General features: G+C 46.3%; 1 protein-coding gene and 1 non-coding gene across 3 annotated transcripts in view; both read left to right on the top strand.

Annotated features, from left to right (window-relative positions):
* The first annotated feature begins 121 nt into the window (after positions 1-121).
* SRCAP (Snf2 related CREBBP activator protein) overlaps positions 122-24,895 on the top strand; it is a 38,529-nt gene continuing 13,755 nt past the window's right edge. The window contains exons 1-25 of one of the 2 annotated variants that reach the window (XM_059692243.1): positions 122-201; positions 1,608-1,681; positions 2,260-2,522; positions 3,991-4,242; positions 6,547-6,732; positions 6,956-7,096; positions 9,603-9,825; positions 9,941-10,215; positions 10,844-10,934; positions 11,058-11,147; positions 12,385-12,573; positions 12,664-13,001; positions 13,103-13,280; positions 13,992-14,128; positions 14,358-14,527; positions 14,643-14,835; positions 16,185-16,321; positions 16,418-16,604; positions 19,629-19,798; positions 20,144-20,409; positions 20,611-20,904; positions 21,468-21,632; positions 22,131-22,316; positions 22,531-22,797; positions 23,371-24,842. In XM_059692243.1, the coding sequence (XP_059548226.1) occupies positions 2,469-2,522; positions 3,991-4,242; positions 6,547-6,732; positions 6,956-7,096; positions 9,603-9,825; positions 9,941-10,215; positions 10,844-10,934; positions 11,058-11,147; positions 12,385-12,573; positions 12,664-13,001; positions 13,103-13,280; positions 13,992-14,128; positions 14,358-14,527; positions 14,643-14,835; positions 16,185-16,321; positions 16,418-16,604; positions 19,629-19,798; positions 20,144-20,409; positions 20,611-20,904; positions 21,468-21,632; positions 22,131-22,316; positions 22,531-22,797; positions 23,371-24,842 (5,661 nt within the window). In that variant the 5' untranslated portion in view covers positions 122-201; positions 1,608-1,681; positions 2,260-2,468. Of the gene's footprint in view, positions 202-1,023; positions 1,200-1,607; positions 1,682-2,259; positions 2,523-3,990; positions 4,243-6,546; positions 6,733-6,955; positions 7,097-9,602; positions 9,826-9,940; positions 10,216-10,843; positions 10,935-11,057; positions 11,148-12,384; positions 12,574-12,663; positions 13,002-13,102; positions 13,281-13,991; positions 14,129-14,357; positions 14,528-14,642; positions 14,836-16,184; positions 16,322-16,417; positions 16,605-19,628; positions 19,799-20,143; positions 20,410-20,610; positions 20,905-21,467; positions 21,633-22,130; positions 22,317-22,530; positions 22,798-23,370; positions 24,843-24,895 lie in introns of those variants that run through there. The other variant, XM_059692242.1, reaches the window with a different exon arrangement.
* Positions 10,628-10,757, top strand: LOC132233971 (small nucleolar RNA SNORA30/SNORA37 family). The gene has a single exon (XR_009452810.1). It is a non-coding gene; the product is annotated as a small nucleolar RNA SNORA30/SNORA37 family (small nucleolar RNA).

The following is a 24,895-nucleotide window of genomic DNA, read 5'->3' as shown; positions in this document are numbered from 1 at the left end:
GGTTCGCTGGGGCTACCGTCTCATTTTTCCCACCCACCGCCCGCACCTTTGTGGTGTGAGAGGAGGCAGTGGAAGCAAGGCGGTGGCAGTAGCCGCAGGCCCCCGGGGAATTTAAAGGCCGCGAAGGCGGCGGCCAAGAGGGGGTCCTCCCCCCTCCTCTTATGCGGGAGGGGGGTGGTGCGTACGCCCCCGAGGACGCAGGTAAGGAGAGGGAGACAAGATGGCGGACGCTCCACAGTTCCCCCTCCCCTGACGGGTGACTGCGCGCGCATCTTTCCGCCACCGCCTTCCCTCCCTCCTTCCCGGGGTGCTGCGCGCGCACCTTCGGCCGGGGCCCCGGGGCCGGTACGCGAGGCTGTCGGTGCGCGCCCATAGAGAGACAGGCTGAGGGGGGCCAGGCCGGCCGGCAGGCACTGGGCCTGGGCGCGTCTCCTCTCCCTTCCCGCCCGTCTGCGCACGCGTGCCTGAGCGAGCGAGCGAGCCCTGAGAGGACGGACCCAGGTGTGCTCCTGCCCGCCCACCAACCCCAGCCCCTCTCAGGGGCGCGCGGGAAGAGGAAGGGGGGCGTGGGATGAGTCGTCGGGGCGTGCGCCCACCATATCCAGTCAGGGACCAGGATCTGGCTGCTCGAACCCTTCCTTATCTCGGCCTTTCGCGGTCTGGTGGTGGGGGGGCTCCCGGACGGGCAGGGATGCGAGGCCACCCAGCCCTGCGACCCTTGTGTGCGTGGGCTTGGGTTCTGGCGGGAGCCCCCGGGCGATGCGCGCAGCCGGCGCTCTCCGCCTCCAGCCGCGCACGCGCGGGCCCCTCCCCCACTCGCGCATGTTGGGTGGGGTGTTCGTCCAGGAGGGGGCGGGGCTACCTCAGGGCTAGTGGCCACTGGGGGTAGAGGTCAGGGGTCATGCCGGGTGGGACTGTTGGGAGGGGTGTGGGGCGGGAATGACGCCGGGGTGAGGCGTCCTAGCCAGCTGCCTGTGTTCCAGGTAGCTCGGGTCCTGGCTGTTGAGGAGGGGGCGAGCCAGAGGCAGCACCGGGGCCGAGGATTTCCTTAAACACGGGGAAACACTTCCGGGCCTTGTGTGGATTTGCCCGCCTGTTTCCGGGCCATGTTTCTTTGCGAGGCGGCCTTGCTCACAGGCTTGTTCCTCTCATGTTTCCTGCGGCAGCTCTAGTGTTTCGGGAAGTGTCTCCCGGTGCAGGTACGGGAGTCAGGGGCCCGGCCCCGAGGAAGGGTGCGTTCTCCTGTGACAGCGTCCTGCTCTCACTGCAAGGAGAGCAGCTGCCAGGCACCTCGCACCTTTCCAGCTTCTAGATGTGACAAGTTTTTTTCTTGGTTATCTGCCCGCCAGTCAGTTGTAGGAACCTTTCACCCTTAGGCTTTTTGAACTTTTTTTTTTTTTTTTGCTTCCCTGTCTTCCCCCCAGTCAGAATCTGGATTTGCTTTGATTTTTCTGAAATTCGAGCTTTTCCTAATACTGTAACTCTTTTTTTTCAGCCTTGCACTGATTTGGATATACTTAAAAGCCTCAAAAGTTGGTGTAAAGAAAGCTTGGATGGATGTTGGTAAATGTGGATTGATTCCTCACTGCTGTTTTCTTCTGTTTCAGTTGTGATTCCCCTCAGTACGGCGGCACCGTGGAAGTACAGACTTTCACAGGGGGTGTGGTCTCAGCTCACACAGGTAAGGGTTCAGATACCATTTTGTATACTGATGCTAATGAGAGAGACGTTTGAGAGAAATTATAGCTTAATATTTCTGGGTTGATGATAACATCGCAACAATAGACCTGGGACTGTGGATAGAGAAAGGTTTGCTCACCCTGGCTCTGCCAAGGAGAATAGCATGTCCTCCATGGTTTTGACATTAGCCTATCTAAGTTTAAGTCCTCCAACCACTTCCTTACTGTGACCTTACGCAAGTCATTTGTTGACTTTGTATCCTGATTTTTTCTAACTTGTAAAATACAGAAAATATTAGAATGTAAGCTCCATTTAGGTCAGGATTTTTTCTGCATGGCTTTATCCTTAGTATGTAGAAGGAACTAAGTAAATAATTATGAAATGAAAAGTACTTGGTTCATAAGGTACATAAGAGGGTATAGAAAACATCAAGTACAAAGTAAAGTATCTGACACATAGTAGATGCTCAAGAAATGCAGACTATAAACAATGTTTACTTTTTAATGTTATCTTTGCTTATTTAAAAGATTCTTTAATATTTTAAAAATCCCATTTCTACTCTTTTCTACCCTACTTTAGGTGCTCCAGAGGCCAGTGGACCTGAGCGGAGGCTGGGACGCCCTAGTGGGCCCCGGGCCCTGGAAGGCGGGTCCCGGTGGCCTGTGGCCCAGAATGAGGCCAGCTCCCAGCATGCCCTGCAGCCGGACGCCAACCCCTCGGCCAGCAGCAGTGGTGACAACGACCCAGTCGTACTTCAGGCATCCAAAGAGGAGCCTGGGAGTGGGACCATGCAGAGCAGCCCCTCCCCTGCTCACCCTCAACTCCCAGTCCTACAGACACAGGTTTGAAAGTGGGGAGAGTTCCTTCTCTGCTTCTGCTTTGTGGGCTGCTGGCTCTGAGGCAGAAGAGCAGGATCTAGCCATATTTCTATGGTCCTAGCTACCTTGATACTGAAGTAGGGGAGACTCTTCAGGTGGACTGGTAAACCTGTTGGATACTTACATTGTATTTGATTTTTTTTTTTTAATTTAGTCTACTCTTTTTTTTTAAAATATATTTTATTGATTTTTTACAGAGAGGAAGGGAGAGGGAATAGAGAGTTAGAAACATCGATGAGAGAGAAACATCGATCAGCTGCCTCTTGCACACCTCCTACTGGGGATGTGCCCACAACCAAGGTACATGCCCTTGACCGGAATCGAACTTGTGACCCTTCAGTCTGAAGGCTGACACTCTATCCACTGAGCCAAACCGGCCAGGGCTGTATTTGATATTAGTGTGTCATTGATCACTGAGAGTCTGGAAACTCCTTGTTACCTGAAAAAGGTTGAAATAGGCCAGGTTGGAAATGGAGGTTGAGACAATATGCTCCCAAGACTGACTGCTTTGCACATAGCTCAGTTTCTTTCTCAGAACTGGAATAAGTTAAGTGTTATGGATGGTGTGTGTGTGTGTAGTGTTCATTCCTTTTTCATACCAAGGAAGTTAAGGGAGTGGGGGAGGGGGGACTCATGGCTTTTTAAACTAGACTGACCTAGGTTTGTGTACAGTAGGCTTTTGATGGTTATGGATTTGAAATTTATAATTTTCCTGAGCAGCTAGGAAACTTTGTGACATAGTCTTTTGTCATTTAGCCGAGTAGGAATTTAAGTAGCACACTGAAGCTTGTGTGCTGGAGTGAATTTAATGAGTTCTCTCACAATCCACATTTAAGTAGGACTTTGTTCTCTACTTCATATTGCTTGTGCAAGACCTTGTAAAATAATAGGTGGGTGTTTGAAGACAGTGACCAAACCCCCATCCCTTTCCCCTTACACCTCACCAGTAAAGCAAACTACCAAGACTGGTAATAAAGAGGTTTAGGTGATCTTGTGGGGTTTTTTGTTTGTTTTTTTGAGGCCTTTTGAATTTGGTGGTAGCTCAAATTTATTTGCATAGGTGAATCTGCCATACTTGATGGTTAAATAGGGATTTATTTATGTAAGTGAAATCATTGAGGTCCTGAAAAGTTCATTAAAATTTGAAATCATCTGCTATAGTATTTATGAATACTATAGCTGTGAAAGAATAGGATATAGTATTCTTTAACACCATTAGGCTATAACTCCTCTTGCATGCCAGACTTCTATTATAAGTTTGGTCTGCCCTCTTGAACACCTTAAAACTTTACCACGTAGCTTTGTGTTTATAAGATGAGGTTGATACATTACTTCAGAGCTTTTTTCTTGTAAAGATAGAGTGAAATAATGTACTTTAAACTCCCCGTACAGTGTTAAGCATTCATTTTATCTTTCATTTTTCCTTTTTTAGATGGTGTCGGACGGCATGACAGGCAGCAATCCTGTGTCCCCTGCCTCATCCAGTTCCCCAGCCTCTAGTGGGGCAGGTGGCATCTCCCCCCAGCATATAGCTCAAGATTCCTCTCTGGATGGACCTCCAGGGCCCCCAGATGGTGCCACCGTGTCCCTGGAGGGGCTCAGCTTACTCCAGGCCGCTGACTTAGCTAACAAGGGCCCAAAGTGGGAGAAGAGCCATGCAGAGATCGCAGAGCAGGCCAAGCATGTATGTATTGGGAGGGCTCATGAGGATTCTTGATAATTTTCTTCCCTGAACACCTATGTTCCATGGATATTTTACATTTCTTTTCTCATTATGTGTAAGTTCTGCCTTAACTTACATGATCTTGAGCAAGTGTCTTGAACTCTGAGCCTCTTCTCCTTTTCTATAAAATAGAGCTGTTGTAATAGTCTATAGCAGCGGTTCTCAACCTGTGGGTCGTGACCCCTTTGGGGGTCGAACAACCCTTTCACAGGGGTCGCCTAAGACCATCGGCAAACATATATAGTTACATATTGTTTTTGTGATTAATCACTATGCTTTAATTATGTAACAATGAAAATACATCCTGTATATCAGATATTTACATTACGATTCATAACAGTAGCAAAATTACAGTTATGAAGTAGCAACGAAAATAATTTTATGGTTGGGGCCACCACAGCATGAGGAACTGTATTAAAGGGTCGCAGCATTAGCAAGTTTGAGAACCACTGGTCTATAGGCTGTTAGGACATAACATTAAAGACATCAAAGTGCTTTGTAAGCTGTGAGGCTCTTAAGATTTACTGGTTGCTGCTGCTTTATTTACCCGGTGGTGAGTGTGGTCCTGGGCCTGCAGCCTCGCACCAGCTGGACAATTGTTAGATATGCACATTCTTACTCCTCTCTTCCTACCCATTCACACTAAAGGGTGGGGCCCGCAATCTGTCTTTAAAAGCACTTCAGATGATTCTCATGCATGCCCATATTGTTTCTGATAATTCCTCCATCAGATCATTTAGTTTCGTGATTCATGGCTGGCTAGTACTTCCTCTGGATTAGTTTTTGTCAGGAGAGCAGAAGAATAATGAGGGCAGTTGTCTTCAGTTTTTAAGTCATGTCTCTTAAATGAAAAATATTAAAATGTTTTTATTTTTCCTCTTATGAAATACAGGGTGGGGCAAAATATGTTCACAGTTTATATGTAAAATATTACAATAAATAATCTATAATAATAAAAGTGTAATATGCTAATTAGACCAGACATCCTTCCGGATGAAGCCGGGGCTACAAGAGATGCCCGGGTCCTGGGTGCCAGAGGGAAGCCGGTGCTGGCAGTAGGGGAAAGAAGGCCTACTCTTGCATAAATTTCGTGCATTGGGCCTTTGGTACAAGAATAAAATGTTTCATATACTTACAACTGTAAATCTACTCTTGCTCTACCTTGTATAATCAATGTAGAAACAATGTTTTTTTTTTTTTCGTTAATCCTCACCCGAGGATATTTTTTCATTGATTTTTAGGGAGGGTAGAAGAGAGAGGGAAAGACATAAACATCGATGTGAAACGCATCGATTGGTTGCCTCCTGCACGAGCCCTGACCAGGGCCCAGGCCAGGGAAGAGCCTGCAGCCAAGGTATGTGTCCTTGACTGGAATCGAATTGGACCCTTTGGTTCGCAGGCCAACACTCTATCCACTGAGCCAAACCGGCTAGGGCAGCAATATTATTTCTTATTGTGGTAAGCACTTAGTTTTTTGGTGTATAACTTTTCAGTATTTTCACCAAAATATATTTTTCTAAAAATAGTATTTAAAACAAACAAAATTGTGTAAATTGGGCTTTATAGCATACTTCTCATCATGAACATGCTCCTGCATAAGTAGAATTTTACAGTGAGAAGAACCCTTATATTTAGAGTCAGTAACGAGACTTGTGCTCCCTCCTTCTCTGGGAAGTACCCTTGGGATATGTTTTCCGAAGTCTTGCCTATATGTTTGTGGGGAGTGGAGATTGTGTGAAATAATGGAAAGAGCATTAAATTTGGTGTTTGGAGTCATTAGACGTATTTTTTAAAAAAATATATTTTATTGATTTTTACAGAGAGGAAGGGAGAGAAGTAGAGAGTTAGAAACTTCGATGAGAGAGAAACATCGATCAGCTGCCTCCTGCACACTCCCCATTGGGGATGTGCCCGCAACCAAGGTACATGCCCTTGGCCGGAATCGAACCTGGGACTCTTGAGTCAGCAGACCGACACTCTATCCACTGAGCCAAACCGGCCAGGGCATTAGACATATTTTTAATCCTCAGCTTGTTAATACTTCCTAGCTATGTGATCTCAGTTAAATCACATAATCTGCCTGATGGTTACTTTAATCATTTGAAGATGATATAATATCTACTTGTAGGATTGATATGTGGACTTAAGACAGCGTAAAACATTCAGTCCAGCCAGTTTCTATGCGTAGTCGGTGCTCAGGAGTTCAGCATGGTCGTGAGGTGAAGTATATGTCCAGTAACGATTGACCTCGCTCTCCCTCAATAGGAGGCTGAGATTGAGACTCGGATTGCTGAGCTTCGGAAGGAGGGTTTCTGGTCACTGAAGAGGCTGCCTAAAGTACCTGAGCCTCCTCGCCCCAAAGGCCACTGGGACTATCTGTGTGAGGAGATGCAGTGGCTATCTGCTGACTTCGCTCAGGAGCGCCGTTGGAAACGGGGTGTGGCCCGTAAGGTATGTCTTCCAACTGGGTCTACTTTCCATTTCTTTTTCAGGTTTGTTTTTTGTTTTTTTGATGGGTGGGTTGATTGGAGGGAAACTAAACAGAACAGTGTAGGATGCTTATTAGTGCCAAGTCCCAGGTGTCTTGGCCTTGATTATTTTCTTCGCTTTTGACTTGGGGAGAGGGCAGGAGTCTGGCCATGGAGGTTTCTATGCTGGGTCCTCATTTCCACAGGTAGTGCGGATGGTGATCCGGCACCATGAGGAACAGCGGCAGAAAGAGGAACGGGCCCGGAGGGAGGAGCAGGCTAAGCTGCGCCGAATCGCCTCCGCCATGGCCAAGGATGTCAGGCAGTTCTGGAGCAATGTGGAGAAGGTAGGCAGCAGGGATTGGGAAAGGTAGATCCTTGGGTTTGATTGGTGGGTAGTGTGGTAGCAGGAATGATCAAAACTTTGTGAGAGAGTGAAGTTATGATTTCAAGCAATTTTAATGACATTTCTATTGTACATTGGACCTTTCTTGCATTAAGTGTTATTAAGAAGAAAGAAATACAGTGGAAAATAGGCCCTGCCTTTGGAGATAGTTTTAAATTTTTATTTTCTAATTACAGCTGACATTTAATATACTGGTTTCAGGTATGCAATATAGTGGTCAGACATCTATATAACTTACGAAGTGATCCCCTGATAAGTCCAGCACACCCTTGACACCATACATAGTTATTACAATATTATTGGCCATATTCCTTATGCTATACTTTACATCCCCATGACTATTTCTAACTGCCATTTTGTACTTCTTAATCCCTTCACCTTTATCACCCAGCCCCCCAATCTCCTTCATTTCTGGCAACTATCAGTTTCTTCTCGTATCTATGAGTTTTGTTTCTGTTTTGTTTGTTCACTTACTTTGTTTTTTAGATACATATAAGTGGAAATCATATGATACTCGTATTTTTCAGTCTCTATTTCCATCCATGTTGTCACAAATGGCAAGATTGCATTCTTTTTTTATGGCAGAGTAGTATGCCATTGTATATATATGTACCACATCTCTTTTTTTTTTTTTTTAATATATTTTTATTGATTTTTTACAGAGAGGAAGGGAGAGAGATAGAGAGCTAGAAACATCGATCAGCTGCCTCCTACACATCTCCTACTGGGGATGTGCCCGCAACCCAAGTACATGCCCTTGACCGGAATCGAACCTGGGACCTTTCAGTCCCCAGGCCGACGCTCTATCCACTGAGCCAAACCGGTTTCGGCCTCTTTTTTTTTTTTAAGGGAGGAAGGGAGAGAGAGAAATACTGATTTGTTGTTCTTTGTACTTATGCATTCATTGGTTGATTCTTGTATGTGCCCTGACCTGGGATTGAACCTGCAACCTTAGCATATTGGGACAATGCTCTCTACCTGGCCAGGCCTATACCACATCTTTTTTTTTTTTTTTTTTTAATGTTTTTATTGATTTGAGAGAGAGAGAGAGAGAGAGAGAGAGAGAGAGAGAGAGAGAGAGATATCAATGAGAGAGAAACATTGGTCAGCTGCCTTGTGCATGCCCCAAACCGGAGATCGAGCCTGCAACCCAGGCATGTCTTCTGATCAGGAATCAAACTGGTGACCTCTTGGTGTATGATTTAATGCTCACCCACTGAGGCACGCCTATCAGCGTGTACCACATATTCTTCATTCGCTGTCTCTCCATGGACACTTAAGTTGCTTCCTACCTTGGCTATTGTAAAGAATGCTACAGTGAATATGGGGTGCATATTTCTTTTTGAGTTAGTATTTTGGAATTACTAATATTCTTCAGAAATATACCCAAAAGTGTGACTGCTGGGTCATATGGTAGTTTTATTTTTAATTTTTGAGGTTCTTAGTTTTTATTATTTTGAGGACTCTCTTTGCTGTTTTCCATAATGGCTGTACCGATATGCAATCCCACTGATGGCACACGAGTGTTCCTTTTTCTCTGCATCCTCACCAACATTTGTTGTTTGCTGATTTATTGATGACAGCCATTCTGACAGGAGTGAGGTGATATCTTATTGTGGTTTTAATTTGCACTTCTCTGATGATTACTAGCCATCTATATGTCCTCTCTGCCCTATTTTTAATTGGATTAGGGATTATTAATAGGACTTATTGAGTCCTCTAGGCTATCTGTCTTTCGCAAGGCACTCAGCATACTTTTTCTAAAACTTATTTGTGCCAGTTACCTGCTTAAATACCATCAAAGTTGTCATTACTAAATTGTTCATATATATTTACGTCATTGTTTCTCAGGCACTACATGGCTTTTGTTTATATTTTCAGTCTTTTGTTTTCTGCCAGCTCCTTTTCTCTTTTCCATTGCAAACTGTTCCTTCTTTTGCACATCCCTGGCCATTAATATATGGCTCTTTCTGCTGCTGGAAATGCCTTTTTCCTCATTCCACTTAGTGAAGAGCTACTTAGACTTTAAGGTTTAGCTCCAGCCCTGGCCAGTGTGGCTCAGTTGGTTGGAGCATCGTCCCGTACACCAAAAGGTGACAGGTTCGATCCCCAGTCAGAGCTCGTGTAGAGGCAGCTGGTAGATGTTTCTCTCTCATATCAGTGTTTCTCTTCCCCTCTCTCCCAATTCAATTAAAAAAAAAAAAAAAAAAAGATTCAGCTCCAGATACATTTGCAAACCTTTCTCTGTTGCCTGAAGCTAAGCGGGCTCTTCTCTCCCCTGTGCTCCCTTTTTGTTTTCCTTAGAAGCACCATTAAGTACATTTAGTTCATCCTCCTAAAAAGCCATCCAAGACCTAGCATAGGTGGAGACTTGCCTAAATATTGTGTAAAAGAGCACATGAATAAAAGATTATCTTGGTGAACCATCCATGTCATGCTTGTGGCAGGTGGTGCAATTCAAGCAACAGTCCCGGCTGGAGGAAAAGCGCAAAAAGGCTCTGGACCTGCACCTGGACTTCATTGTGGGGCAAACTGAAAAGTACTCAGACCTTCTATCTCAGAGCCTCAACCAGCCAGTAGCCTCCAGCAAAGCTGGCTCCTCCCCTTGTCTGGGCTCTTCCTCAGCTGCCTCTAGTCCTCCACCCCCAGTTTCCCAGCTGGATGATGAAGGTGTGTGTCCTCTTTGGCTCTGTTACTCCTCCTCATGTACCCTTTCAAGAGCTGAAAACCCACCCTGTGGCTTGCAGGGCCCCGTGGACTTTGTGACCTTGTTCTCCTGCTATAGATGGGGACTTCCAACCCCAAGAGGAGGAAGAGGATGATGAGGAGACGATTGAGGTTGAAGAACAGCAGGAAGGCAATGATGCAGAGACGCAGAGGCGTGAGATTGAGCTGCTTAAACGTGAGGGAGAACTGCCACTGGAAGAGCTGCTCCGTTCCCTTCCCCCTCAGCTGCTAGGAGGGCCTTGCAGCCCCTCAAGAACCCCATCATCTCATGATAGTGACACCAGAGATGAACCTGAAGATGGTGGTGAAGAAGAGTCCTCTCAAGTGTTGAAGGTGTGGGCAGAAGGGATAGGGGGAGGGCTCAGAGTGGGGCAGGGATGGGATTCTGGTCTATAAGGTTAGATACGGTTTTCAGGAGTTCTCGCTGTTTAAAGGTAATTTTGGGGCTCTCATTTGAGGGTAACTAAGGAAGAATCAGGGTTGGGGCAAGTTACAGTCTGATATGGGCAGAGTTTCTAATGCCATAATGGAAGTCTACTGTACTCTACTCTTTAAATTACTGTGTGACCTTAAAAAATACTTACGCTCGCCCTTGCCACTTCTATGAGATGGTCCTAATACTCCCTTACTGGTTTGTAGATTTGGAGCTGGGATGGTAACCTTAAAGTCTCTTTTGGACCTAATTTCTCTGTTTCTTCATATGTCTGCATGCATGGGAATGGGGTTGGGGGCTTATATTTGTTATCTAGCACTTTCACAGGTCCTCCCCCAGGCAGTGGGGCTAGGATTTGGTAGCTGGTGCTGAAAGAAAACCCTTGATTGCATCCTTGCCCTGGGATTGGTGCCAGTGGCAGCTGTCACTCAATGGCACAGAGAAACTGTTCTGTAGCATTGTATTCTCATTGTGCCTTTCTCCTGTTTTAACCTTAGGCCCTCTTCCTTTTCATCCTTTGACACACAGGTAAACCCCCCACCCTCTGTTACACAGCGTAACAAACAGCCTTGGCATCCAGATGAGGACGATGAAGAGTTCACTGCCAATGAGGATGAAGGTTAGACCTATTCTCTTTATCCTGTTCCCCTTAACCCTTGAATAGTTTGTCAGGCTTTCTTACCTCTTCCACTTAGACTGTGTGTCTCTTCCCTGTTGATAATGGCTTTATTCTCTTTCCTAGCGGAGGATGAAGAGGATACCATAGCAGCTGAGGAGCAGTTGGAAGGGGAGGTGGATCATGCCATGGAGCTGAGCGAGTTGGCTCGAGAAGGTGACATTCACTAGACATTTTAATGAACATCTACTTTGGTGTCTCCTCTGCAGAGTGACAGGGATAAAGAGATGAACAGGACACATTTTATCCTCCTAGCCCAGTGATGGCGAACCTTTTGAGCTTGGCGTGTCAGCATTTTGAAAAACCCTAACTTAACTCTGGTGCCGTGTCATATATAGAAATTTTTTGATATTTGCAACCATAGTAAAACAAAGATTTATATTTTTGATATTTATTTTATATATTTAAATGCCATTTAACAAAGAAAAATCAACCAAAAAAATTAGTTCGTGTGTCACCTCTGACACGCATGTCATAGGTTTGCCATCACTGTCCTAGAGGAACTCCTAGATCTGATGACAAAGATAGATTTATAAGTGAATACTTAAAAATAGAATATGATGACTAATTATGATGGCATTTTGAACAAAGTAATGTGAGAGCTCATGGAGAGAAGAGCTGTTGTGAAAGGATTTGGGTTATGTTTTACCTAAACCTCAAAGCAGGGGTGGGGAACCTTTCTTCTGCCAAGGGCCATTTGGATATTTATAACATCATTCATGGGCCATACAAAATTATTAACTTAGAAATTAGCCTGCTATATTTGGTCAAACATTTAACCCCTTGAGTGCTGGGGAGCGCCATTCCGCTCATCCTGTCTTTCGCCAAAAGTGCCGGTAGCGCTATTAAAGCTTCGAAATGGCGTCCAGTTCTAAGTCTGCTTTTATTAGTGATGATGATATTGCTAAATATGTCAATGTAGTAAAGGTTTCCTTAAGTTTTTGAATATATAACTTCATTTACTTGAGATTCATAATTTTTTTCCTAAACTGCTGTAAAATCAGCAAAAATGCCTTGGCAATTTTAGCATAGTTCCTAGGACATTGGTTGGCACTCAAAGGGTTAATTAACTCACACACACACACACACACCCATGCCTTGGCAGGGCCAGACCAAATCATTTTGCAGTCCGGAAGTTCCCACCCCTGCCTTAAAGGGAGGTTCATCACATTGATATTATCCTTCCCAATGGAAGGCAGCACCATCCATGGCTCTAGCCCATGTTGTAAGACTTGGCTTTAGTAGCTGTTGCTGAAAGTAAACTTTTCGTTGCCTTTCCTCGGGCCTGGGCCTAGCAGTATCTACAGAGACCTAGGTAAAGCAAATGGCACTCTCAGACCTCTTCTCCCTTCCCCTCGATGCATCCAAAAACTTACTCTCTCTTTTTCTTCAGGTGAGCTTTCTGTGGAGGAGCTGTTGCAGCGGTATGCAGGAGCCTATGCCTCGGATGCGTCTGCCCCAGGTTCTGGGAGTAGTGAAGAGGAAGAGGAAGATGAGGTTGATGCTAACAGCTCTGACTGTGAACCGGAGGGGGCCACAGAAGCTGAAGAGGCTCCTCAGGAGGATAGTAGCAGTCAGTCAGGTAAATGTGTGGTTATGAGGCAGGCGCCGGGGAGGGTAGGCACTGGAGGAGCAGGTATGGTTAACACTAAGCCTTGGTCTTGTGCTTTAGACTCTTCGGAGGAGCAGAGTGAGGACGAGGAAGATGAGCATTCCGAGGAGGAAGAAACAAGCGGGAGTTCAGAATCAGAGGAATCTGAGTCTGACGAGTCTGAGGAGTCCCAGTCACAGAGCCAAGCAGATGAGGAAGAGGAGGAGGAGGAGGAGGAGGAGGACTTTGGGGTGGAGTACTTGCTTGCCCGGGATGAAGAGCAGAGTGAGGCAGATGGGGGCAGTGGACCTCCCACCCCAGGGCCCACCACCACTCTAGGCCCTAAGAAAGAAATTACTGACATCGCTGCAGCTGCTGAAAGTCTCCAACCCAAGGGTTACACCTTGGCTACTACCCAGGTGGTATCCCTAGGCCCCCAGCTTCTGCTTTCTCGTATCTTGACGTCTCTGTTTCTCAGTGACCTGCCTCAGTTCACCTTGACGCCTCGCTTCCCTCCCAGGTGAAGACGCCTATTCCCTTGCTCCTGCGGGGCCAGCTCCGGGAGTACCAGCACATTGGGTTGGACTGGCTGGTCACCATGTATGAGAAGAAGCTTAATGGCATTCTTGCTGATGAAATGGGGCTGGGCAAGACCATCCAGACTATCTCCCTGCTTGCCCACCTAGCTTGTGAGAAAGGTAACTAGACAGGGCCCCTTCCTCTGGTCTCCTTGGGGGTGACTCCAGCTACAGGATAGTGGAATACTCTTCTGCTGGAATCTTAATAGCCTCATTGACTGGTCAGTAACTGTATAGCAAGGCCAGCATAAGTGCTGGGATTCTTAAGAAGGGCCATGAGGACAGACTGGTCAGGGTTAGGCGTGAGGAGCAAGAACCTTAAATTGTATATCTCCTTGCCTTCTCTCGTTCTTATTTCTAAAAATTCATCTGTTTAAAATCTTTCTGCATTTTATTTATTTATTTAAATATGTATTTTTATTGACTTCAGAGCGGAAGGTAGAGGGAGAGAGAGAAAAACGTCAAGGATGAGAATCATTGATTGGCTGCCTGGGGATTTATTTAGCCTGCAACTCGGGCATGTGCCCTGACTGGAAATCGAACCATGACTTCTTGGTTCATAGTCAGCACTCAATCTCTGAGCCATGCTAGGCGGGCTGAATTTTATTTTTTTTAATCATGTATTGACATGTTACTTTCAGGTGTATAACATTATTTAGTACTTGTATACACTGTGAAATGATCACAATAAACATGTCATCATACATATTACAAACAATTATTTTTCTACGATGAGAACTTTTAGGATCTGTCTTAGCAACTTTCAAATGATACAGTATAGTACTGACTATAGTTACCATGTTACACATCTCTCATTCTTTTGCTAAACAGGTAACTGGGGTCCTCATTTGATCATTGTCCCCACCAGTGTGATGTTGAACTGGGAGATGGAACTGAAGCGTTGGTGCCCCAGCTTTAAAATTCTCACTTACTATGGAGCCCAGAAAGAGAGGAAGCTCAAGCGGCAGGTTTGCTCCCCATGTGACCACCTCTCTCCCCCCAGTTGATGCCTCATTTTTTTTTTTTAGGCCCTTTTTCTTCAGTTGAATTTCTTTCCCTCCCCTTACTATTGCTTCATTCTGCTTCTGTTTCCTCCCAACCCGATTTCTGTCTCCTGAGGACCTTAGCATGTCTTCCCTTTACCCCCCCCCCCTTTTTTTTTTACCTCACTATCTCTACTTTCTCTTGATATCTCAGGGCTGGACCAAGCCCAATGCCTTCCATGTGTGTATCACGTCTTACAAGCTGGTGCTGCAGGATCACCAGGCCTTTCGCCGCAAAAACTGGCGCTATCTCATTCTGGATGAGGCTCAGAACATCAAAAACTTCAAGTCACAGCGTTGGCAGTCACTGCTCAACTTCAACAGGTGGAAATGGAGTTGTAGATTCATGGGAGGGTTGATTGGGTCTGAAGGGTGGGATGCTCGGAAGGTTGAGAATTTGCTGACTATCCTCCCTTTAATTCCCTCTGTCTCTTTGCAGCCAGAGACGCCTGCTCCTGACAGGAACTCCCTTGCAGAATAGCCTCATGGAGCTGTGGTCCTTGATGCACTTTTTGATGCCCCATGTCTTCCAGTCGCACCGCGAGTTCAAAGAGTGGTTCTCTAACCCCCTAACTGGCATGATTGAGGGCAGCCAAGAGTACAATGAAGGTCTAGTCAAACGCCTCCACAAGGTAGGGCCTGCAGCAGTTTGTCAGGGGTCTTGGGAATGGTGAGGAACTAAGGGCAGAAAACCTTTAGGGAGAGGGAAGTCAGACAGATAGGCTGAATTCACACATTTGTCAAGCTTCAGTGTTTTCTTTAATGGGAGACATGTCTGTGCGTATTCTCTGAGTAGAATACTATTGCTCATCAGTCCCTGCTTGGATTTCTCTTTACCTGGCTTTCCTCAACTTTGTATTTTTATTGCGTTTCTTTTCTCTCCCCCTCTTTCTCTTCCTCCCTCTCTCCCTCCCTTTTCCTCTCTCCCTGTCTCCCTCCCTTCCTCCCTCTCCTCTCCTCCTCTCTCTCTCTCTCTTTCCCCTCTCCCTCCCTCCCTTTTCCTCTCTCCCTGTCTCCCTCCCTTCCTCCCTCTCCTCTCCTCCTCTCTCTCTCTCTCTTTCCCCTCTCCCTCCCTCCCTTTTCCTCTCTCCCTGTCTCCCTCCCTTCCTCCCTCTCCTCTCCTCCTCTCTCTCTCTCTCTTTCCCCTCTCCCTCCCTCCCTCCTCCCTTTCTTACTTTTTTTGTCTTCTCTTTGTCATTTTTAAATAACATCTCTCAGCATTCTGATCTTTACTTTTTTGTCTCCCAATTTATGTATCTCACTCATAAGGCTTTAAAGACTCCAATTTGTGTTTTTAATTCCTCAACTCTGTAGACCACTTGGCCTGTATTTAAATTTGACTTTATGTCTTTAATTGAAAGTTGCTGTTGAACTCAACTCTGTTTTAGCCCAAACATCTCATGTTTTATAGCCTATTTCTATTCCATTTTGGTCCATCACACCATCATTTTGGTAAATCATAGAAACCAATAAGTCTTCCTTAACTATACCTCTTCATCTCCATTCACTTCTTCCATGTTAACTTAATGACTGTGTCTTGTCAGATTTTGCCTCCTGAAATCTCACATTTGCCTTTTGTTTTCTATGCTGCTGTCACTGCCCCAATTTTTGTTCTCAGCTTCTCTCCTGGACTTACTTTCATAATCTTGTATATTTACATTTACTGTCATTTGAGTCATCCCTCCTGTGTAGGTAGTTGCTCTGCCCTCAGTGCTCTTCTTTATCACTTCTTATGTTGTGGTATTATAATAATAATGTCTGTCCTTCAGCAGATAGTAAATTCCTTGAGAGAGAGGAGGGCTTGCATCTGACTCATCTTTGTGTGATTAGTTCTGGGCATGCTACAAAGCTCCATGAGTATTTACTTATGGGACTAAGGCAGTGCCCAGCTGATCATCAAGCCAAGACCCAGCTAGAAGAGCTAGACGAGGGCTCAGTCTCCTGCTGTTCTCCTGTCAGCCTCTTGATTATTTACTTTTAGGTTTTGCGGCCTTTTTTGTTGCGCCGAGTTAAGGTGGATGTTGAGAAGCAGATGCCTAAAAAGTATGAGCATGTTATCCGCTGCCGGCTCTCCAAGCGCCAACGCTATCTCTATGATGACTTCATGGCACAAACTACGTAAGGGAGAACTGAGGGTGGGTCCTGGGACTCTAGATTATAGCAAAGGTCAGAGGTGAGAGTTAGGATGCCCTATTTATTTTTCTTCTCTCCCAGAACTAAAGAGACACTAGCCACGGGCCATTTCATGAGCGTCATCAACATTTTGATGCAGCTGCGAAAAGTCTGTAATCATCCAAACCTGTTTGACCCTAGACCTGTTACCTCCCCCTTCATCACCCCAGGCATCTGCTTCAGCACCGCCTCTCTGGTCCTACGGGCCACTGATATCCATCCCCTCCAGGTAAGTAGTTGCCCCCAAGGTTATTGGCCCTATCCCAAACCTTAATTTATTTTCTTTAGGCTAAAGTCTGACCTTTTGCATCCTTCCTTCTCCTATCATCTTAAAACTATTCCCCTGCTTTTATTATTTTTTTAGCTGTGTCACTTTATGCAAGCTAATTATTAACCTCTAGCCCTAAGTTTGCTTGCCCTTCAAAATCGGGATTATATAGCCTATTTTGCAGTAGGTTTGTGAGAGTTTTGTTAATCTTTTTGAAAGGGGTTGGCGTGTTAACATTTAATTATTTTTTCTGTTTCCTCTTTTTTGGCTACTTCGTACCGGCTCCCTCCAATTTTTTTTTTTAATATATATATTTTTTATTTCAGAGAAGAAGGGAGAAGGGGGTGAGAGATAGAAACATCAGTGATGAGAGAGAATCATCTATTGGTTGCCTCCTGCACACCCGCTACTGGGATCAACCCTGGAATCAAACTTTGACCTCCTGGTTCATAGGTTGATGCTCAACCATTGAGCCACACCGGCCAAGCCCATTTTTGTTTTTGTGGTAAAACACATAGCAAATTTTACTACTTGAGCCATTTTAAGCATATGATTCAGTGGCGTTAAGTACAGTTAATTTGTACAACGCTTACCCACCATCCATCTTCAGAACTTTTCTCATCTTTCCAAATTGAAACTCTGTACATATTAAATATTAACTCTTCATTTTCCCCCTTTCCCTAGCTCTTGTTAGCCACCATTCTACTTGCGGTTTATAAATTTTAGTATTCTAAGTACTTCATATAAGTGGAATCATATAATATTTGTCCTTTTGTGAATGGCTGTTTCATTTAGCAGAATGTTTTTAAGGTTCATACATGTATACCACACTTTGATTATCTATCCATCATTGGACACTTGGATTACTTCCACCTTTTGGCTATTTTGAATAATGCTGCTATGAACATAGCTGTACAAATATCTGTCCAAGTCTCTACCTTCAATTCTCTCATTTTTAAAAATTAAATTTATTGGGGTGACATTGGTTAATAACATTATACAGGTTTTAAGTATATAATTCTAAAATACATCATCTGTATAGTATTGCTTTGTGTGTTCACCACCCAAAGTCAAGTCTTGTTCTGCCACCATATATCTGACCCCCTTTACCCTTTTCTACTTCCTTCCTAACCCTTGCCCTCTGGTAACCAACATACTGTTGTATGTGTCTATGGGTTTTTGTTTGTCTTGTTTGTTCATTTGTTGTTTTCAGTTTTATATCCCACATATGAATGAAATCATAGTTCTTGACTTTCAATCCTCTCTTGGGTATACGGTCATGCTCTGCTTAATGAGGGGGATATGTTAAGAGAAATGTGTCTTTAGGTGATTTCATCATTGTGGTAACATAGAGCGCACTTTCACAAACTCATTGGTGTAACCTGCTACATACTGAGGCTGCATGGGGTAGTGTATTGCTCCTAGGTTATGTGCCTGAACAGCGTGTCAGACTGAAGACTGTAGGCAGTAGTAACACAATGGCAAGTATTTGTGTATCTAAACATAGAAAGGGGACAGTAAAGATATGGTATAAAAGTTAAAAATGATACACCTGTATAGGACACTTCCCATGAATGGAGGTTGTAGGATTGGAAATGGTGCTGAGTAAGTTGATGAGTGAATGGTGAGTTAATTGTGAAGGTGTAGGACATTACTGTACACTTAGGATACATTAAATTTATAAAACAACACAAGATTAAGTGAAGCACAAGAGAAACTGATACAATCAAGAGACATAAACACAAGATGTATGGGGCTGCTGCTGGCCTAACAGCATACTGTTATATAGCAGACTTAAAAAAAAAAAAAGAAAAGTAAAAGTACATTCTAAAATAATGGTAAAAACATAGTGTGGTAATTACATAAGCTTATAATATAGTCATTTATTATAATTGTTAAGTATGCACTATTCAGCTCTGGCTGGTATGGCTCAGTTGGTTGAGTGTCATCCCATGTACTGAGAGGTCACTGGTTCAATTCCCGGTCAGGGCACATTCCCGGGTTTAAGGCTCAATCCCCAGTGGGGGCATGCAGGAGGCAGCCAGTCTGTTTCTCTCTCATTGATATTTCTTTCTCTCTCTCTCTCTCTCTCTCTCTCTCTCTCTCTCTCTCTCTCTCTCTCTCTCGTCCGTGTGTGTGTGTGTGTGTGTGTGTCTCTGTCTGTCTGTCTCTCTCTCTCTCTCTCTCTCTCTCTCTCTCAGTCTTCCTCCCTAAAAAAAATCAATAAAAATGTATTTTAAAAACATGCACTATACATAATTATATGTACAATGCTTTTATATGACTGGTAGCACAGTAGGTATGCTTACACCAGTATTACCATAAACACATACTGAATTCCATTACAATACTGGGATGCCTAGACGTCACTAGACAATAGGATTTTTCAGCTCCATTATAATCTTACAGGACCACCCTTGTATATGCAGTCCTACATTGACTGACATGTGATACATGACTGTATATCCAGAAATGAAATTGCCGGATTATATAGAAATTTGTAATTCTATTTTTAATTTTTTGAGGAATCACCATACTGTTTTCCATAGTGACTGCCAACCCTGTTATTTTTCTGTTTTTTAAAAAAATAATATCTAAATGGATATTAGGTAGTATCCTATGATTTTGACTTGCATATCCCTAATGATAGTGATGAACATCTTTTCTTGTGCTTATTTTGTATTTTCTTTGGAGAAATGTCTATTAAAGGCCTTTGCTAATTTTTAAAATGGGTTGTTTGTGTTTTTGTTACTGAGTTGTAGGAGTTCTTTATATGTTCTGGATATAACCCCTTATGAGACATGATTTACAAATATTTTGTCCCATTCTATGGGTTGCCTATTCATTCTATTGAAAGTGTCCTTTGATGGAGTTCAGTTTATCAATTCATTTTGGTTATTATCTGTGCTTTTGGTGTCATATCTAAGAAATTATTGCCACATTGACCCCTTTGACACCATGCTTTTGTGTTCCTTCTTGTGCCAGCGGATAGACATGGGTCGTTTTGATCTTATTGGCCTGGAGGGTCGAATTTCTAGATATGAGGCCGACACATTTCTACCCCGGCACCGCCTGTCCCGCCGGGTACTGCTAGAGGTGGCTACTGCTCCTGACCCCCCACCCCGGCCCAAGCCTGTCAAGATGAAGGTCAACAGGTACCAGGGCTGAGGAATTAAGGGGATGGATTCCTAGAAAAACTGACTACAGCTGGCTGGGGGGGATTGGGATGGCAAGGAGAGGGTTGTAGAGTAGGCTAGAATGTTTATATGGGACAGATGCAAAATACTGTGGCCATGTTAGGGGAGACAATAACTAGAGGGTCCTGGGAGGGGCCCTTGTGTTTGTCATTGATTCCCACCCCCCCTTCCCTGCTTGGTCCTTTTGGGTCTTTATCCTTTTCCCCCTTTGCTTTTACAATCTTTGTCTTTTTGCCTTTTCTTGTTTCTTTTTTTCCTTACTCCTTATTCTCCTTCCTCACCCCCTTGTTTTTTTTCTCATAGGATGTTGCAGCCAGTGCCCAAGCAAGAAGGCCGGACAGTGGTGGTAGTGAACAGCCCACGGACCCTCCTGGGTCCTGTCCCAGTCCGACCCCCTCCAGGCCCAGAGCAGTCAGCTCAGCAGACCCCTTGCCCAACCCCTCCAGTGCTGCCAGCACCACTGATGGTGTCAACCTCGCCTACTGGATCCCCACTTATTCCGGCATCCCGGCCTCCAGGCCCTGTTCTGTTGCCCCCGTTGCAGCCAAACAGTGGGCCTCTTCCCCCGGGTGAGTTACAAGGGAGCCAGAGTGTTGGGTTAGGGGGCACTTCAGGTAGATTGGTTAGATTGATTAGCAGTGATAAGTTGGGTTAGAGATGGGTGTGGTCTTTGTTGGGCTGGAAGGGAGTATGTATGTGTGGAGGCTGCCGGGAGCTGGCTAAGGCTCTGGTCAGGGTATATTTGACAGATGTTTCCTTTGTGTTTACAGTGTTACCTTCCCCCCTGGGGGTCCTGAGTGGGACCTCACGGCCTCCAACACCAACCCTGTCCCTAAAGCCAGCCCCACCTGCCCCTGTTCGCCTGAGTCCTGCCCCACCCCCAGGCTCCTCCAGCCTGTTGAAGCCCCTGACAGTGCCACCAGGCTATACCTTCCCTTCTGCCACTGCCACTGCCACCACCACTTCTACCACCACAGCCACTGCTCCTACCACAGCAGTACCAGCTCCTACTCCTGCACCACAGCGCCTCATCCTGTCTCCTGATATGCAAGCTCGCCTGCCCTGTAAGTTCCCAGAGCTCTGAGGGTGAGGGACCTGAGAAGGGAGGAAGGCTTATGTGCCCCAGAGCTGAAGAAGAAAAACTCAGGAGTATGAGCGAGTATCAAATTCTAGGTAGCTAACATATATAGGGTATTTTGCCAGACATTGGTAACTTATAATCAAGAGCCCCCGGGGAGTTCATGATTTAGTTGGGGAGGTGACATGTAAGCCTTGTGGTAGAAAATCATGAGGTAAAAGGGCAGCATAGAGGAAGGGGGTGGTGAGTGATAAATTAGCTCAGTATGGTGGCAGGCCTTTGCAGCGGTCGCCTGCCAGTGGTCCGTGAGGTCCAAAAGGTTGGCGACCGCTGCTTTAGAGGATATAAAGGAAATCGTTAAGCAAATGAGTGGAATAGGAAGGAGTAGCATGTCAAAAGTTCAGACTGTAGTTGAAGGCTGAGCTTGTTGAAACATGAGAAATTGAGGGGAAGAGTTAGAGGAACTGAGACTTGTACCTCATGAGGGTCTACAAAATAGCATTGAGCAGAGTGATCCCTGTGTTCATTAAGCCCCTTCTTTGTTTATAGCAGGTGAAGTGGTCAGCATCGGCCAATTGGCCTCACTGGCACAACGTCCAGTGGCTAGTGCAGGGGGAAGCAAACCTCTCACCTTCCAAATCCAGGGCAACAAGCTGACTTTGACTGGTGCCCAGGTGCGCCAGCTTGCCGTGGGGCAACCCCGCCCGCTGCAAAGTAGGTAAAACCCACCCCCTGTCCTGCCTTTTTCCTCTTCTTCCTTATCCTCTTGTTTTTTTTATGGCTCTTTAAAAATGTCAGCCTGTGTGTTTCTTTCCCTAGTATTTGGTGGGTGGGACCAAAGAGAATGATTAGAGGAAATTTTTTTATAAAGATAAGGATGAGGTCATTTTATTTATTTATTTAAATATATTTGTATTGATTTCAGAGGGGAAGGGAGAGGGGCAGAGAGATAGAAACATCAATAATGAGAGAGACTCATTGATCAGCTGCCTCCTGCGCACCCCACACTGGGGATTGAGTCCACAATCCGGGCATGTGCCCTGACTGTGACCTGGTTCATAGGTCAATGCTCAACCACTGAGCCATGCTGGCTGGGCTGGATGAGGTCATTTTAGAGATGTTATTTTTTCTCTGTTCTTTCTCCTCTAGCCCTTGCCTCTTTGCCTCCCTCCGGCTGATAGCTACTTCTCTTTCTCTCTTCCCTTAACCCAGGGAATGTGGTGCACCTGGTGTCCGCAGGGGGGCAGCACCACCTCATCAGTCAGCCTGCCCATGTGGCCCTCATCCAGGCCGTGGCCCCGACCCCTGGCCCCACCCCTGTCTCTGTGCTGCCTTCTTCGACCCCCAGCACCACCCCTGCCCCCACTGGCCTCAGCCTTCCGCTTGCTGCTAACCAGGGTGAGGCTCCTGGCCTTCCTACTTAGCTCTTGCAGGCCTTGGTCCTTCCAGGCATGTCCTGGGCTACTGTCTGTCCAGCCTTCCCTCAGTATTGTTTTCCCTTGCTGGTGTCTCCAATATCTGTCTGCTTCCCTCTCCTGCCCCTGGACTTCTTCCATCTTTTGGGTTTCTTGTTTCTTTTCTACCTTTCCCTCAATGTAGCTTCCTCTTGCAGTGCCACCAACCATGGTGAATAATACAGGCGTGGTGAAGATTGTAGTGAGACAGGCCCCGCGGGATGGACTGACTCCTGTTCCTCCGTTGGCCCCAGCACCCCGACCTCCGAGCTCTGGGATTCCAGCTGTGTTGACTCCACGGCCCACATTAACCCCTGGCCGGCTACCCACACCTACTCTGGGTGTTGCCCGGGCTCCCATACCCACATCCACTCTGGTGAGGCCCCTTCTCAAGCTGGTCCAGAGTCCTTCGCCCGAAGTCAGTGGTGAGTCAACATGGCTAAGGCCAGAAATGTTTGCCAGAATTGGCCCCAAGGGTTTCTTTCTTCTTCTTCTTTTTTTTAAATACATTTTTATTTATTTCAGAGAGGAAGGAGAGAGAGAAACATCAATGATGAGAGAATCATTGATCGGTTGCCTCCTGCACGCCCTCTACTGGGGATCGAGCCCACAACCCAGGCATGTGCCCTGATTGGGAATTGAACCATGACCTCCTGGTTCGTAGGTCGACACTCAACCACTGAGACACCCCAGCCAGGTGCCTTAAGGGTTTCTAAGTCACAACAGATCCCTTCATTATCCAGCATACTGACTTGCTGTGCAGTGGACCCCAAAACTGGGCTGCCGAGCCCTTGCCTAATTCCAACATACATTTATTGGATTCTTGGAGGGAAAGGAAATGTTAAGTTGACAGATTCCTTGATTCTTTGATCTCATAGTGTGGGAGTGAAGGTTTTCTGGGAAACAGGTGAAACTTGCGAGTAAGGGAAGGGGTGGGACAGGATAATAGGAGGAGCAAGAAAAGAATTTTGGGCCTAACTCATCCTCTGTCTCCACAGCTTCAGCAACCGGAACTGCTCCCTTGACCATCTCTTCTTCCCTTCCTGTGCCATCCTCACTCCCTGGGCCAGCATCTTCTCCAATGCCAGTTCCCAACTCCTCTCCCCTTGCTAGTCCTGTGTCCTCTACAGTCTCCGTTCCAGTGTCATCTTCACTCCCTATCTCTGTCTCCACCACGCTTCCTGCCCCAGCCTCAGCTCCACTCACCATCCCAATCTCAGCTCCCTTACCTGTTTCGGCTTCAGGCCCAACTGTGTTGACCACTGTGACTCCAACAATGGCACCTGTTGTCTCAGCGGCTCCTGGACTTCCCTCTTTGGCACCAGCTGGGGCTTCCCCATCAGCATCAGCCTTGACTCTAGGTTTGGCCACAACGTCATCCCTGTCCCCATCTCAGGCACCTGGTCACCCTCTGTTGTTGGCTCCAGCCTCTTCACATGTTCCAGGGTTGAATTCAGCCGTGGCCCCAGCATGTTCACCTGTCCTGGTGCCAGCTTCTGCTCTGGCTAATTCTTTTCCGGCAGCACCAAATCCAGCTCCAGCTCAGGCTTCCCTTCTGGCTCCAACACCTTCTGCATCTCAGGCTCTAGCCACCTCTATGGCTCCCATGGCGGCTCCACAGACAGCAATCCTGGCTCCTCCAGCTCCTTCCCTGACTCCTCTCCCAGTCCTGGCTCCATCGCAGACTCCGGTTCCAGTTCTGGCTTCATCATCTACTCCAGGAACTCCTTTAGCCTCAGCTTCTTCACTGGTGCCAGTCCAAACTCCTGTGTTGGCTCCGACATCAACTCAAACTATGGTACCAGCCCCGATTCCGTCACCTCTCCCAAGCCCGGCTTCTACACAGACACTGGCCTTAGCCCCAGCTTTAGCATCCACTCTTGGCGGCTCGTCTCCATCTCAGACACTCTCTTTGGGAACAGGGAATCCCCAGAAGCCCTTTCCAGCTCAGACATTGTCATTGACTCCAGCAGCAGCCCTAGTACCAGCTCCAGCCCAGACACTGTCTTTGGCACCAGGACCACCACTGGGTCCAAGTCAGACGCTGTCCCTGGCTCCAGCACCCTCTCTGACTCCTGCTTCTTCGATGGGCCCAACCCCAGCTCACACTTTGACTTTGGCTCCAGTATCATCATCTGCTTCACTCCTGGCCCCAGCTTCAGTGCAAACACTGACCTTGAGCCCTGCCCCAGTTCCAGTGCCCACCTTGGGCCCAGCCACAGCCCAGACTCTGGCACTGGCCCCAGCCTCAACACAGGTCCCAGCTTCCCAGGCATCCTCCCTTGTGGTTTCTGCACCTGGGGCCGCTTCCTTGCCCATCACCATGGTATCCCGGCTGCCTCTTTCCAAGGATGAGCCTGAGACACTGACATTGCGCTCTGGTCCCCCCAGCCCTCCCTCCACTACCTCGTTCAGTGGTCCCAGGCCTCGACGCCAGCCCCCACCACCACCTCGTTCCCCTTTCTATCTGGTAAGTTTTACTGCCTCAAAGGAGAGGGAATGGGAAGTTGAGTTTCTTTGGAA

This window comes from Myotis daubentonii, chromosome 4 (assembly GCF_963259705.1).
Source record: "Myotis daubentonii chromosome 4, mMyoDau2.1, whole genome shotgun sequence".
In the NCBI taxonomy this organism is placed as follows: Eukaryota; Metazoa; Chordata; class Mammalia; order Chiroptera; family Vespertilionidae; genus Myotis; species Myotis daubentonii.
Note: the sequence above shows the minus strand (reverse complement) of the source record. Positions and strands in the feature narration are given on the sequence as shown.